The sequence below is a fragment of the Hippichthys cyanospilos genome, chromosome 15 (genome assembly GCF_059441005.1).
Source record: "Hippichthys cyanospilos isolate Australia breed blue-spotted pipefish chromosome 15, RoL_Hcya_1.0, whole genome shotgun sequence".
Lineage (NCBI taxonomy): Eukaryota > Metazoa > Chordata > Actinopteri > Syngnathiformes > Syngnathidae > Hippichthys > Hippichthys cyanospilos.
The window spans coordinates 7651950-7667410 of NC_142383.1; the positions used below are offsets into that span (position 1 = coordinate 7651950).

A 15461-nucleotide genomic window follows, 5' to 3' on the forward strand; every position below is an offset into this window, starting at 1 on the left:
CTGGGGACAGAACGCGTCAAAGCACCCATGACAGAGCCAGCTGGCTTTGGAGTCCTCCCACTTGTCTGCTCACATCAGTTTGATTACTAATGTCTGGCCTTTAGTATCGTACTTTCAGTGATGTCTAATCATGTTATAAATTAAATTTAGTAATGTCAAATTAACATTTTAATTGTAATCAATGAACTACTTTTGTAGTTAAAATCTTATTTTTCATTGCCAATTTTTGAGCTCAAACTTTTCATCAGCCTTCTTGTGCTTGAGTCGATGAGGTAAGAAAACAAAGATCCATTGAAAGTTTTTTGTTTGTTTTTATTTTATTAACAGCACCACTTAAAATTTGATCGAAAGTATAAGTGTTTCAACGAGTGCTCTCTTGACATTTCTTACTTTGTCAGCAACTCCAGTTGATTTTGAAGTGAGCAAAATGTCTGTTTTTGGCTTCTTCATTCACGCCTCTGACTCTTACTTCTGTACCATTTCACTTCCTGGTTCAAAATCTAGCCACCAAAACAAAATCATATTTCATCAGCTGTCTACCTGTAGAAAGCTGATATTACCATGAGGTAGGCACTTTATATTTATTTTTAATATATTTATAGATTTATATACTTATATATTTTTTATATTTTTTAAATAAAAGGTCTTTAACAATGATGGCAATTAACTGATCACAATTGGTCTGACTGTATATATATATATATATATATATATATATATATATATATATATATATATATATATATATATATATATATATATATATATATATATATATATATATATATATATATATATGCAACAAATTCATAAGGTAAACTGACAGCATCAGGGAGGGACTCTGCTTTGAATGAAATGCTTGAATGATAGCAAAATCACAGAATTTTCTTTGCTACTCACGGTATGCTTATACTTATACTTAACACCGATAACTATGCTAGGTTTATACTCACACGCTAAATTACTCACAATTATAAATTGAGTTAAATGAGCTTATTGCACACAGTTGTATAAAGTGATCATATACTTTCACCCAATATCTCATCTATAGAAAGTCATTATTTCTGTGTACAACATGCTCGTTATCTTTTTACATATTTAACTTTCCAAGACAGATTGTGATTGGCTAGAAAAATGTAGGTGTATTTATAAGTAGAACATCTCTACTCGGTATGTGTAAACTTTTGTTGCTCCTCTTTGTCAAAAGGAAAATGTAGCATAACAAAGAAGCAGAAAACCTTGAAATGGAAGGGGTTTTTTTTCGATGCAGATACGAGATGGAGAAGGAGAGAGGTGTGCGCAGATGCAGAGGCATGTGGAGGAGCAATGAAGGACGAAGCAGATGGAAAAAGAGATAGACTGAGATGGGGAGGGTTTAGGAATGATTGTGTGATTGTGGTGTAGATGAATGCATGCCGGAGGGGAAAAGGAATACTAATTCGGGAGGTTTATCTACACCGCATGCATGGGGAAAAAAAGCATTCCGTATTCCCTCACAGTGGAATTCCAATGTGGACCATGAAGCCTCGTGTTTTTGTCTGTGGGAACAACTGACAAAAAATAAATACAATCAAGTCATAGAGCAGTGACAAATGGCATCTGAAACGCTTTTTTTTTTTGATAGCCAATCCTCAAAAAGAAACTCAAACTCTGATGCCAAGCTCTGCCTTTGTATACGATATAGGCAAAAAAAGCTTCTTTTGTCAAGTGAGTGTATAATATCAGACTTAGATGGATTTTCAAGACCTTTTCAGCCGTTGGTTTCTTTGAGTGAACCTCGCTTCCTGGCATTCATCCACTTCCTTCCTGCAGGCGAAAACGAAATGCTCCTCTGAGTCATGCCAGTATCACTCTGTCATATATGTGAAAGCCTCGACCTTCTATGCGGTGCCCCTCATTGTTTTGACATGGGCTGACAGGGAGGAAATGCCACAGGAATCAAGTTTGATCATTTTGCAGATTTGGAAAAGCATACATGGAGCAAACTGCCAATGAATGACTCACGAAATAAGTCCAAAATATTGTCATATTTAGTACGGAGCAAAGCTTACTTTTATTTGTATACAGAAACCTTTTTTCATAAACCCATAGAGCAGTTATTATAGTGAATGATGTCCATCAACAAATGGCGTATGACAATTAATTTAATGTTTATCTAATTTCTTACAAGATGGCTATGATTGGACCCTATCACCTCGTCAACTGTCTCGACAATTAGTCAGTTGGCTCAAGGGTATTCCTTCAAGAGACGTGATTGGCTCCCGGCGCAACATAGGCCAATGAGGCCCGAAGTGGATTACATTTTCTGGACAGAATTGTTTTCCTAAAACTAGTAAATCGAAGCAAAATAATTAAGATATTTAAGATGTTATATAACAAAGCTATTTTTGATGAGTTCTCATATTCCAAATTTAAACTTTTTTGCAGTACTTTTTTTTTTAATTAAAATGGGTGTTTTTTTCTCCACATTTAATATTTTCTGGATCGATTTCAACTATTCAAATAGTAAACTGTTCAATAAAAATTTTTATAATCGATTTGGTTTTTCCTTCTTATTTCCACACTTTTTGACCAATTCAAGATTTCCAAAAATAAATTGTTCAGCTCATCCGTACTACAATCATTTCCCCCAAATTTCCCAAAAAAACATTTAAAAAAAGCACAAAAAATGTCCAGATTTTTCAGATTTTCTACACATGATTCTACATTGTTCAATATCATTCCATATAGTAATTCAATATCACTTCAGAGTCCACATGCTTCCATAATTTTTCATTCAGTGTTCAGCATTCACATACAATTTCTCCAGACATTGCTCCATCTAGTTTACAATGTTCTTTACATTAATATGAGAGTTATTATCCCAAATGATGAGACATATGCCATGTGACTTTAACCTTAAGTCTTCTTCACATTTATTGTGATTATTTTTTAAATGACCTGTGTTTTTCTTCCTGGGTTACACCCTCAAACAGTCATGCAACCCCACCCTGGTAACATGAACCCACTTGATGCCCCTACCCCCTCAGCGTAACTAAGAGCGTGGAGCCCTTAAGAGCAAAACCATTCCCTCTGGGACACTCTGGAATAGATCGTGTGGTGGTAGCTGATTCAGCATTCTGCACTGTCCCCTTTCCTCTCTACTACCCTCCCTCCCTTCTCTTCCTGAATACACTCCCAAACTCTCTTATCGCTGCATTTCTTTCCCATCCAACTTGGCAGTAAGCATTCAAGCTTTTCATAGCGATTCACAGGAAGCATTGTAGAAAACAAAGAAGCCTGTTTGCTGGTGGGACTGCAATGTCACAAAACAAAAGTAGGTCAACACACTTTTTGCACATTCACATGCATGTACAGTATGTACATCTAATGAAATTAATCCAGATATGAAGTGGAAAAAGTAGAAATATATTTATCCATCAATTTTCTATTTATCTGCCTTCGGGCAGTAGACGGGGGAAACCTTGAATTGCTTGCCAACCAATTGCAGGTCAAAGAGGGAAGAACAACCACTCACACAGCCAATCACACCTAAGGACAATTTAGAGTGTCCAATACACATGCCATGCATGTTTTCAGGGCATAGGTCTGTAGAAGGAACCCATAGAGAACCCACACGGCCTCGGTGAGAACATGGAATACAGAAAGGCCGGAGCGAGCTGAGGATCATTTTCGATTGACCGTTGGTTTTTTTACGGGTTATGACGGTAATACAAGGACATACACATATCTGACTTTTCACCTGAAAAGCAGTATATTATATTTTCATCATTTTTACGTTTAAAGGAAATAATGACAAACTTTGAAGCTGTTTGATGATAAACGTGGTACAGTACTGTACTTTTTTTGTTACTGTAGAAGAAAGGATATTTTGTTAAGAATAAAAAGGTTTGAAAAAGACCCAAACAACACTGGGTTTGGATAGCTAAAATATGGTTGCCTTCAGGTTCAATCTGAACTTGTGGCAGAGGGGCCAAAGTTTAAAAAAAAAGTCTTCTGGAGTCATTTTTGTTTCGAAATGGGCAAAGAACTGAGGCAGCAAGGAAGAAGAAGAAAGAACAAAGTGTATAATCACGGGGTCAAGATCAGCATCAGATTGATCAATGAATCGATTAGGTGTCTGATCAAGGAGAACTTGAGAAGGGATGCTGCAGCAGGCCTGAATAGACTGTGTCAATTGTTGTCTTTTATCAGGCCTCAGGTCTGGGAACAGGAGCCCCGCCGATAATATCTATTTTAAACAACCTCCCACATCCGGCCCCCTCAACTTTTTTCCTTGCTTGAACCACGACGTCATCTCTATTGATAGCCAGATCAAGCCTCTATCTGTTGCTACCCTCTTTTCTATATCAGCTATCTATGCAGCAAACGAGTTTAGAGGACTGGGCGAGGGGGGGGTTTGTTTACATGACAACGACCTTGTGAAAACACAGATGATATTCCAGAGCTTTTTAGGTTCCGTTTATATTTGTGAAACCTATGTAACACTGTACGAGGAAATGCATGCTTGGCTCCTGTTTGTAAAGGCCTCAAATTAAACAAAAATTTATGGTTGTACTAAAGGCAGAGCAAGTAATCTTTTTTTTTTATATAAATACAATTTATTTTATTTATATGGTGTCTGGATACATAGAATGTTAAACAAGTCCAACAACAGTCCAGATTCATGGTAATTAATTCATACATTTACACTGTGCAAAATGACTTCTGGGTTGGTAAGAAAGTTGTATTGAGGCCAGAAGTTTAACTATTTTATTCTTTGCATCCATGAAATGTGGTAAATTCCACTTTACATTTTATTTTCATCTCTTGATGGGGTTTTATCCACCAAAAAACTAATAACTTAATTGTTTTATTTGCAATTGTTTAATTGTTTGTATGCCCATTTGCGACCAACAGTATCCATGAATCCAGGTAATTATACGTCCTATACATGTTGTTCCATATAGGAAAAGATATGGATTAATTGAATGGGGAATTTGTTTTTCTTTGACACCTTGCACTAAAACTACACACTTATCATCCCCTATAATTTGATGTGCTTTTGATTAGCTACAGATCGCAAATGAGCTAAGCAATTAGCCAGTTAACTCAAAGACATATTTTTACGTTTTTTTTAAGAGTTCAGAAATTCAATCGCAGGTTCTTATTTATCGTAAAGTAAAGTTATCATATGGTAATCGATTACTTTAAGTAATTAAAAACTAAGTTACTTTGGTACTTTAGTCCCTAAAGTAATCAATAACTTCAGTGCTTTTTTTAAAGTAATTCAATATTTATTTCATTTTGTACCACTCATTTTAGACCCTTCTTTAGCGAAACTATTGAAAATGGAAAAAATAATAAAAATAAGAGTCTGGGATTGAATCGGGGCCCAAAATACCCCCACTCTGTTGATTCCCTTCCACAGGGAAAGGTAAATCAGGCCCGTTGATCACATGATCAAGAACTGATATTTCATATTAACCAGTGTAAGCAAGCAAGCATACTGGGAAGAAATGTGCGAGACAGCCAACCAGAGCTCAGATTTTCTTTCTCTTGTTTGGGTTGCAATAATCAGAATGTAAAAGAAACAGGAAGCATATAACAGCCAAACGGACAGCTGATGTACAGCCAAGATTAAACTATTTCAATAAGATGGCTTTTAAATTAGCTAAACAGTATGTTAAGTTATTAGATTAAAAGAAAGAACATTGTTGTTACCTTGCGGGGAGATAATTTGTGGTAAAACCTCACACTTCGTTATTCTGTATGTGCTGCTGTTTTAGTTAGAAAAAGGCACAATGTCACAGTCAAAAACTTCCATTTGGAGATGCACATTTCTCTAATGTTTACAGATTGCTACTATTAGAGCAAATGACCAAAATGACATCACTGAATCATTTTCGGGTGGCTTTTTGTAAACGTTGTCTCAACTGAAAGCATGTTTTTGTTTTGTTTTTTCAAAAGTACACTCTCGTGTTACTGAATAAACTAGAGTGTGTGTGTGTGTGTGTGTGTGTCTCTTATTCTTCTCAAACATGCCCCAGCATGTCTCTAAGGAATGCTTGTAATGCACTGTGGTTTTCTTTTTTTCACCACACAGAAATTTATCTGCCCAAAATCCCGAAGGTCACTGACCCCCGAGCTTATCCGCCGCACCAGTGTTGGGAAAAAAAGGAAGCGAGAAAACGCTGTGGAATGTCTTCTTAGAGACAGCCCAAACAAACTCTTTGCAATCTCCTCCACAGGTACTGAACCAAATAATGAGTGTTTTGAATGTACGGGCCCTTGATTTCCACTAGGAGACAACAGTCTGCATGTGTGTGTGTGTGTGTGTGTGTGTGTGTGTGTGTGTGTGTGTGTGTGTGTGTGTGTGTGTGTGCGCACGCACGTATGCATGTGCATGTGTCTTTCCCCATCAGTGAGTACACACAGTGAGGGGCGCCAATCAGTAGCAATTATGCTCAAAGGAGAAGAGAGTCAAGAGCAGCATTCCTCCTCAGCACGACAAGTGCTCATATCAAGTCAGCCTTGATTAATAGCGACGTCTGTCTCCGGCATGACGGCGAAATTTGCCTCCTCTCAAGTGCAAATACATTTGATTTGGGCACACAATCTCTCTCTGTAGCCTCATTGGCAAAGATTCTTGGCATCTTTTTAAATAACACAAGGTCCAATGCCAAATAATTAGAGCAAAAGAGCAACACACAGAGGAAATTCTCCAGAAGGACGTTATTTTGAATTTACCAAAAATAACATAAAATTAATTAAAATGAAAATTGGTTGTTAGTTGAATAAACTAAACTGTCATTTGATTAATAGAAAATATATTATTACATAAAAATTAATCCAACTAAACCATTATAAACTAAACTGTTATAAGGAACACTATGGCAACTATATAAGGCATATTATTGAAATTTAGAATTTAGATGGAAGCTGCTACCTCTTATCACCTTCAACACCATCAACAAATTACAATAAGATCTTGTGGAAACCATTAAACATGGATATTTTGATTACAATTGCACTGATTCCATTAAATTAACACAAAACTTTTGTGACAGTGAATCATGATCATAATTTAATTATTTGAAATATGTTTCTATTATAGACTAGCTGTCAACAATTTGGATGCACCCTCTAATTCAGTGAGGTTTCATTATTTAGAATCTTTCTGAAGTGTAATTATGTCTTCAAGATTATGAAGAAACACTCAAGGAACTATCTAGAGAACAAAAACTGGTAATCAAAACAGAATGTTTTGAGTTCCACTGTACATTCTTCAAAGTGGAACATTTTGCACAGACAGTTTGGTTATTTTACCATTCAGCTTTATAATGTGATGATCTTTAACCTTGAGTAATTTTCACTTATACATAGCTGTGCAATATTCAAAAGGTTAAATATCTTGACCTTTTATTGTGTTGGAGACAACAGGAATTTGAAGGTGTCTCCAAACTTTTGACTGGTACTGTTAATGTCAAAAAAGTGCAGGCTCAATTTTTGGCTCAGTCTGACACAACTTTGCGGTTTATTTTCTATGAACCAAACCCAATTTGAGGCTGTCGTTATAAAAAAAAAAAAAGAAAGACCCATTTTTGAGACCCTAAATTTGGGAAAGGCCAATGTGGGCCCTCTTGTGGGAGCAGTTTGGCCTGAGTGCCTCAGCTTAGTCAGCAAATTAAGGGTCAACATGCCAAGGCCAATGCGGCTCTCCTCCGCAATGAATGTAATCAATATTATGACTCATTTTTATATCCGGCCGTCATAAGCTTTAATGATGGTTTACACAGCGCGATGTGTGTAGACTGTGCCAAAATGGCTGATGAATTTCATTAGTGGAGGAGAGCCAACAGGAAAACTTGCAGCTTATTTTCTGTTCAGCTCGTGGGAGAGAAACACAGACCGCATCCGGAGATAAAGAATGATTAATGAAATATCCTTAAGGAATATGAGAGGGAAACTCAAGTCAAATTTCTATATGTTCTATGTGACCCACTAGTGTAAACGTAGGATTTTGATTAATACAGTGTGTGTACAATAAGAATTAAGCAGCAAAATCCATTTGTTTTTATTCATGTCAGGGGGGAGCCATTTTGCCACTTGCTGTCGACTGAAAATCACATCACAGTTGTTCAGGTAAGGGCCAATCATGGCTTAGCTGTTTTCTCAGTTGGGTCATGTGACATTCAGAAGCAGAGCAGTGATTGGTTGCTGATATTTCAAAGAATTTTGATAATATAGTGTATTTGTACAAACATGAATGCATGAATTGAAAAAAACGACATCAACGTGAATGTGAGAGTTCCCTTTAACGTTGGTGCCTGTTTTCCATATATGGGAATGTGATTCCCCGCAAAAGCAAGAACCCTCCTTCCTTGTAATTATTCAATCCAAATTGAAGGTTCGCACTGCCAGCATAATATCAAACTTGAAGGAAAGTTGCTTGATTCATTTTTTGGTCATGTAAACAAGGCCTCAAATAATGCATATACTGACTGTATACAGTAACACAATAACGACCTCCCTCCGAGCGTGCGGTGGGACGGCACATGCTTGACGAGGTTGTGTGTCGACGTAGTCCACGTATGTCTTGGGGCGCCAGATATTCCCGCCAGACCCGGAGGCGGCCCATGTCCCACATACAGTACATGTCGTGTACCAGAGGATGAAAACAACTAGCTTACTCACTGCACAGAGCTCCCATTTGCATTTAATGTGGCGCACCAGTCTTGTGTACTGTGATACAAGCGTCATAAATAAATCAGTGGATTACAAAACAGTATTACCTCAGCTATTTTAGACGCATATTGTCCTGCAATGCCACTGCCTCAGGAGGCGAGATGAGGTCTAAATTGACCTGTATTTGTGGCATTATGTAAAATTGTTTCTTTTGAGATTATGGTTGTATGGCTAAATATTTTCATTGGCAAAAACCAATAGAGCATTAGGTCTTTGTCACTGAGAGGTCATTCACAGTGGCCAAGCCGCAGGAAATTTATTTTTGTCTATATATTTTGACTCATTTGAGATACCCTTCTAAGTCCTGGTGTGATCTGTCCAGGACATCCTGGCCTCTGCAATGATCTTGCATGTTTTGTTTTTTTTTTGGAGTGGGGGTGTGCATTTGATTCTGCTGTCTTGCTGAAAGAAAATGGACATAACAGTGGACACAAATGAATAGACTGGGAATCAGGAGGGTATGGAAAGTCATTATTTTATATATTTGTGTTTAGTTGAGGTATTTGGTATTTTATTTTGTATTTGAGATTTCTTTTAAATACTTTTAGATGCAATTTTATGTCCTAATGTCCAAACACTTTCCTGTTAGGACAATGAAAAAATAGATGGGCCAAACACCTCTGTATGGCCCATTTCAAGGCTGTCTATTTACAGTATTCTGTGTAGAGTGTCGTCCTCTAGCGGGGAAACCAAGTGACTTGGACATTTCATTTTATTAACGCAGATTTTCAAGAAACTTTTAAGAATATCTTGTTGTGTTGACCCTCAAAAACTCTAAGTACAACGCTTAATAAAATTGCATTTGTTAAAGACCCTTTATTCTTTTTAAAAACTATTTGTAGACGTTTGTTTTAATAACAGGCCTGTTTATGTATTCCACGCCCACGTCATTCGAAAAAGTAGAAATACAGTTGCAGCCGGTGGCCGGTCTTACTTGATGTACAGTACACCATCTGAACTTGCAGAGCAAAACAACGACCTCTGCTGTTCGGTAAGGTCAATTGCCTCAGAACGATAAGGCTATGCAAATTCTTAGAGCAATATTTATCAGTTCCACCAGATAACAGCAGTACAAATAACAATCTACGCAACTGTTGAAATCAAATTAAAATAGATATTTTTTCTTAATCTACATTTTTTACACTAGGACAGACAACCTCTTCGGGGGTGGCCCAGTGCTGGCGCCACTTATTTTCATTTTGGCCGGCGTGTGCAGTTTGAATTTATCCAAAAAAAAAAAAAAAAGTTGTGGCACTTGACCAAAATTCTCTTGTCTTTGGTGTCATTTTTTCTGGTTGCTGTCTCTGACTTAGCCAAAGAGGCCGTAACAAGTTATTGAGTAAGTTAAATGTGATACACTACAAGTAATTGATGCTTATGAGGTAATAATCCACGCTAGGGGTTGTTGGGAGACAAAGTTCATTTGCACAACTTAGACAATAAATTCTTTAAAAAATAAAAGATAAATGTATCAAGTATGTTTTTTTTTTGCCTGATAGAAGTGCTCACAAATTGTGAAATCAAATTTGTTTTGAAATAAAAAACAAAATCTGAATGCAAACAAATTTCAAGTTCCATATTCAACAAGCTTATATTGAAAAAAACTGCATTTGGGTGCAACCATAAATAGTTTCTAAAATAGACATTATGTGACAGTTCAAAAACAAAAAAATCTACACGTTGGAGAACTGTTTTTGGAATGAAATCTTACACATTGTGCAAAATGTAGCACACAAACACAACAAAACAAACACTATTAAGACCAAAATAAGCAGAAAAAGTAAACATTAACAGTATGGGTCTCCAGATCCAGCCTGTCTTTGATGTTACCCTCATCCAACACACCTTATTCAAACGATCAGCTCATCAGCAAGCTGTGCAGAAACCGAATTATTTGAATTGGGCGTGTTGGACAAAGGCAGAATCAAAAACAGGTTTGATAGGGGCTCTCGAGGATGAGACTTGGAGACGATTTACAGTGTGTCAGAACTCATAGGAATATTCTTATATTCTCATGCAACATCCATAACATAGCAACGATCACTACTGAGTATATAATCAAATTCTACCATTAACTCTTGGAAGGACGTGTACGTCGTGGGTAGTTCCATGCTAGACCGACATGTGTCTGCAATCGGCGTGCGTCCGGCTCCATCCAAAGGTGTAAATGCTATTTCGATTTTATCAACACAGAGTGCATCTGAGCCTGTGGTAAACCTCAAAAACTTTCGAAGACCAGACTGATCGAGTCCTCTGATATACTGTTCCAAGTACTGCAGACATTGATGCTCGGCTTGTGTCGATGGAGAAGCTCGCAGCAATTCCAGAACTTTCTTCTTGGTGGGTTTCATTTTTTCATAGAATTGTTGAAGACTACCCACACTATCAAAAGCCTTTGTGAGCTCGGGACACACAACCTCTGACATTCTACCTAGCGCGTAGTTTGGCTTCTGGATGATCGACATGTGAGCAACACCTAAAAGTGTAGCTTTCAAGTTCTCTTTTTCTGGGATAGCCCTGGCTCCAATGCGGTCTAAAAACTCAATCATATCCTTCTCCGTTTTATCATTAAGATCTTCTTGTAAAGCCTTGTTCACGAGATCCCGCTCATCTTTGCTGATGTATGAGAGAAACGACTCAAACAGCAAATCCGGCGTGACAGATTTTTCCCCAAACAGTAGCGCTACTGTGAATGCTTTTGCGAGCCTACAAGGGAAATACCCATGGTCCTGAAATCCTTTCATGAGGATGCGGCCAATAGATTTCCATTCCTCTTCCCTCCATTTGTGTGTGAGAATCGGGACTCTCATATCTTGCCCTTCGGTAGCATAATCATAAAATTCCATCCAAAACGCAGAATAAACATCTCGAGACACCCCGGATGCATACGATCCCGCCTCCTTGGTGTACCCGAATATGAGAGAGCTGTTTAGTCGATTAGGATTTATGAACTGTGAGATTAATTCATCCAAAAGACTTGTTCTGGGGGTTAGGTTTGTCTCAGTGTCTTCTTCCTCTGTCTTGATGTGAATTTCTTCTGGCCCTGCTTGTTCTTCATCCGGACCAGCCAAGAGAGAGTTTGAGGATTCTTTTAATGTCGTGCTGAGGTACAGCCTTAGCATTCCCACCTTTAGCACAGAATAAAGGTCCCCTACGCTAACATCATCATCCAACACGGCTTCCTCTTGATAATCTAAAATATCGACGCGGAATTGTTCTAATTTTCCCTTTTTCGAAGTCCCATTTGGAAAGAAAAGATTCAGCGCCATTCGTAAAATGTCGGCTTTTTTTGAGTCCTTTGACATAACAAGTCTCCTTGTCCCACCTCCTTGATTCTTGCGTTGCTGTTTCCCCTCATGGATCCAGCCCAGGTCTACTTTCCTCGTGTATCTAACGGCAAGCTTATTATTTTTCAAATATGGTCGGGGATGTATGAAAGATGGTCCGGGTCCTCCCTCGTTGCCGTCCTCAGAGGCTTTACTGACAGCCATCTTGCGTTTAAGCTTCAGTACGAGCGATTGTCTTCGTGTATCTTTATCACCTTTTTTTAGATACTCGGAGCAAAATTTTCGAGCGGCAATCCTGTCCCCATAGACGGGAATATAAGTAGCCAGGATGTTCTCGTCCATCAATCCAAGAACGGAGACGTCTATCTACGACACCAAACAAAAAGATTATTACTACATGGGCAATCATTTTTTGTTAATGGTAGACTGCAAATTCAGGCTGCACTGGGAAAAAAATAACACCCACACACACCCACAATGTGTGATATTTTGCGGCTTAAACAGTCATTTCACTTTGAACAGGTCACATAATCTAAGATGCATGTACGGTAGAGCTTTTGGGTCACACTATTGTTTGGCAATTGCTGGGAACATGTTCTATATTGAAAGAAAGTGTCCGTGGCTTGAGCTCATTCTGAAAGTGCTGTGTGGATATTTTTTTTTGTAAAACAGGCTTTACACTATATGGTTTTCATAACCGTGACACTTGGACACTTTACATGTCTAATATTTGTACTAAAGCTTAGGAACAGTAAATGGAGCAACAGTAGATGAATCTTAAGGGAGGTGACAAGGTGGAAGATTGGTTAGCACAACCGCCTCCACAAGTGGTTGTCGTGAGTTTGATTGCCATTAGGTTGTGAATGTGTCCTTTGTCTGGAAATCAGTTCAAAGTGAACCCCACCTGCTGGGATAGGCACCAGTACTCTTGCAACCGTTATGAGGAGAAGCAGTAAAGAAAATTGATAGGAGGATGAGAGAATATTTAGGGAACCTACCTTGTCATCTCGTAGTTTGATTATGTTGTCCTCACAAACATTGCGACGTTGCAAAAAATTACAGAGTGCCTCCATCCCACTCTCCATCTTTTCAGATTTGTCTGTGTAGCACAGTGAATGTGAATTCAGAATCACGACTATTATAATACGCACAGTCAGACACACACACTTATTTTGTGTGTGTTAGTGAGTTTGTGTCTATCTGATGATTTAGCATTCAAAGGAAACGTGCCTGTTGTGCGCACACTTGCACATTCCAAACCCTATGGAAAAATATGGAACGATCATATTACGTGAATTTGTCAGTGAGAATAACTATGGTAACCAAACATCTATGGTGACCAGACATCCCAGTTTGTTAAGTCAATGTTTTGAGCTCTCTGTGTTATTATGTCTCGTGGATTCTCAAGCCTACCCCTCCCTACCCGTGTTCAACGTCTCTCGAACAACCAAGTCTTCCACGGGAAACGGGTTCTCGTGTACGCATCGAACGCAAAGTTCAACTTTAATTGACCATTTAAAAGATATTAATAAATAAGCTTATCACCTCATTGTTGATCCGTTAAAAAACAACTTTTAGCAAACAGCTTTGCCAATCAACACGACAAAAAAAGTAATAATTTAATGATCGAAAATGTCCCTCTGCTTCCCGTTTGTTAATGTGGATCATCGCTGGTCACCTGAAAAGATTCCGACAACATTTGGAATATATGTAGAAGGGAATGGTGCGCTTTGCAACCGAAGGCAAATGGCACGTAACAAGTATTTGTTGTATACAACAAGTCGGACGAACGGGACTCATGCATTACAAATATAATAATAAAAACATAAAAATTACGAATGAACAACGTTTACTTACTCAGATTTCGCTGTCAGTGTGCCTCCTGTGCAGCCGTGAACGCCATCAGTACCTGCGGTGCACATGCGTATTTCAATACACTACGGAAGCGTGGGACTGCTATTGTGCAGTAAACATTTTTGACTAGTTCGAACACACCTTAACGCCGTTCAAACGACGTTGAAGGTACTTAAATCGTTACAACATATTGATGAAGTCGTTCAAACGTAAGGAGTAACGTCGTTTGAACGTATTGGTAAATCATAGGCTAAATGCTAGGACAAAAAATCCCCCCCATGATGCCACGGGTCTTGCCTTTCCCAGTGCGCATGCGCATCCGTAGAGGAGCATTGCATTTTTACGTTACTATTTAGATTTATAAATAATACATATTTTGTTTATTTGCACATGGGCTTTTTGCTATTTGTGTTCCTAATAACCAGGAAATGCATTTTTGCCCCAAAGGAGATTTTTGAAATTTTAGTCTAGCCTCAAGACTCAAGATGTAGTATATAACCACATGCACAAATAATAAAAAAAAATATATACAAACTGTATATATACATTTTTAACTTATGTAGACTGTTGCTTTACAGCCAGCATCTGTATCCAGCAGTTTTCCAGAAAGTGACACTGTGTAAAGGGAATATGCATAATTTTTCGCATGCGCCTGTGGGAGCTAATGGGGTTTAACGGTAATTGCAAAAATACACACTCCTCCTCGAGCTGACTAAACCTATAACAGACATGGCGACCTCCGGAGGACTGCCACACCCCATGTATTATAATTTAATGATAACTAGACCTATGATTATATTTAACACATAAAGGTCATTAAGGACCCATTTATTTGCACGTTTTTCTAATTTATAACAATGTAATTTATTCATGTTTAATGAAAAATGGTCTAAATCTTACACAGTGTCACTTTAAAGGATCGGGGGTCAGTGTTGGGCCCTAAATTATTCATATTGTACATCAATGATACATGAAAGGTATCACAAACTTTCAAAATAGTTTGCAGATAAGACCAATATTTTTTGTTCTGGCAGTGATTTACACACTTTAATAAGACTGATAAATAATGAATTCAGTAAATTAAAGGAGATGAATAAATTATCCTTGAATTTGAGCAAAAAAGAATAATATTTTTCAACAATCATAGAACTAATTTGGAATTAGAGATACAGCTGGAGGGGATGAGTATTGAAAGAGTAAATTGGATTAAATTTTTAGACATGATCATATGTTCATATGTTAAACGTGTACAAACAAAAACCTCAAGATGCATCGTAGTAGTATTAAACAAAGCTAAACATGTACTGGATCATAAATCACTAAACTAAAGTAAACCTAGGTTATGGTATTTTTCCACTTCCAACCACTTAATATACACACATAGATTACATTTGGCAGATGGGTGATGTAATTTCTAATTAAATATCAGTTTTATGGTACCGATATTTCAAATTAGGAAGTGAAACATTTTGTTTACTGAAGCCACACCTCTCACAGTGTGACTGCCTCATTCCCTTCATTTGGTCACTCAATGCTGGCTGGCCATTAAACATCCATTCATCCATCCATCATCTTGATCGCTTATCCTCATGA

General features: G+C 37.7%; 1 protein-coding gene across 2 annotated transcripts; it reads right to left on the reverse strand.

The window, feature by feature from the left end:
- Positions 1 to 9129: 9129 nt before the first annotated feature.
- LOC148411578 (uncharacterized) lies at positions 9130 to 15461 on the reverse strand. 2 transcript variants are annotated; one of them, XM_088435273.1, is made up of 4 exons: positions 15357 to 15461; positions 13872 to 13923; positions 13013 to 13113; positions 9130 to 12380 (listed from the first exon to the last, which is right to left on the reverse strand). In XM_088435273.1, the coding sequence occupies exons 3-4, from the start codon at positions 13097 to 13099 to the stop codon at positions 10740 to 10742; spliced, it is 1728 nt and encodes a 575-aa protein (XP_088291399.1). In that variant the 5' UTR covers positions 13100 to 13113; positions 13872 to 13923; positions 15357 to 15461; the 3' UTR covers positions 9130 to 10739. The 2 variants fall into 2 exon arrangements, with proteins under 2 accessions (XP_088291399.1, XP_088291398.1); XM_088435272.1 differs by lacking the exon at positions 15357 to 15461 and adding an exon at positions 14010 to 14151.

Excerpts from the sequence above, each read along its gene's own strand:
- LOC148411578 (XM_088435273.1), bottom strand. The coding sequence starts at position 13,099 with ATGGAGAGTGGGATGGAGGCACTCTGTAATTTTTTGCAACGTCGCAAT. Across the intron at positions 12,381-13,012 it reads TCAAACTACGAGATGACAAG|ATAGACGTCTCCGTTCTTGG; the intron begins GTAGGTTCCCTA and ends TTGGTGTCGTAG.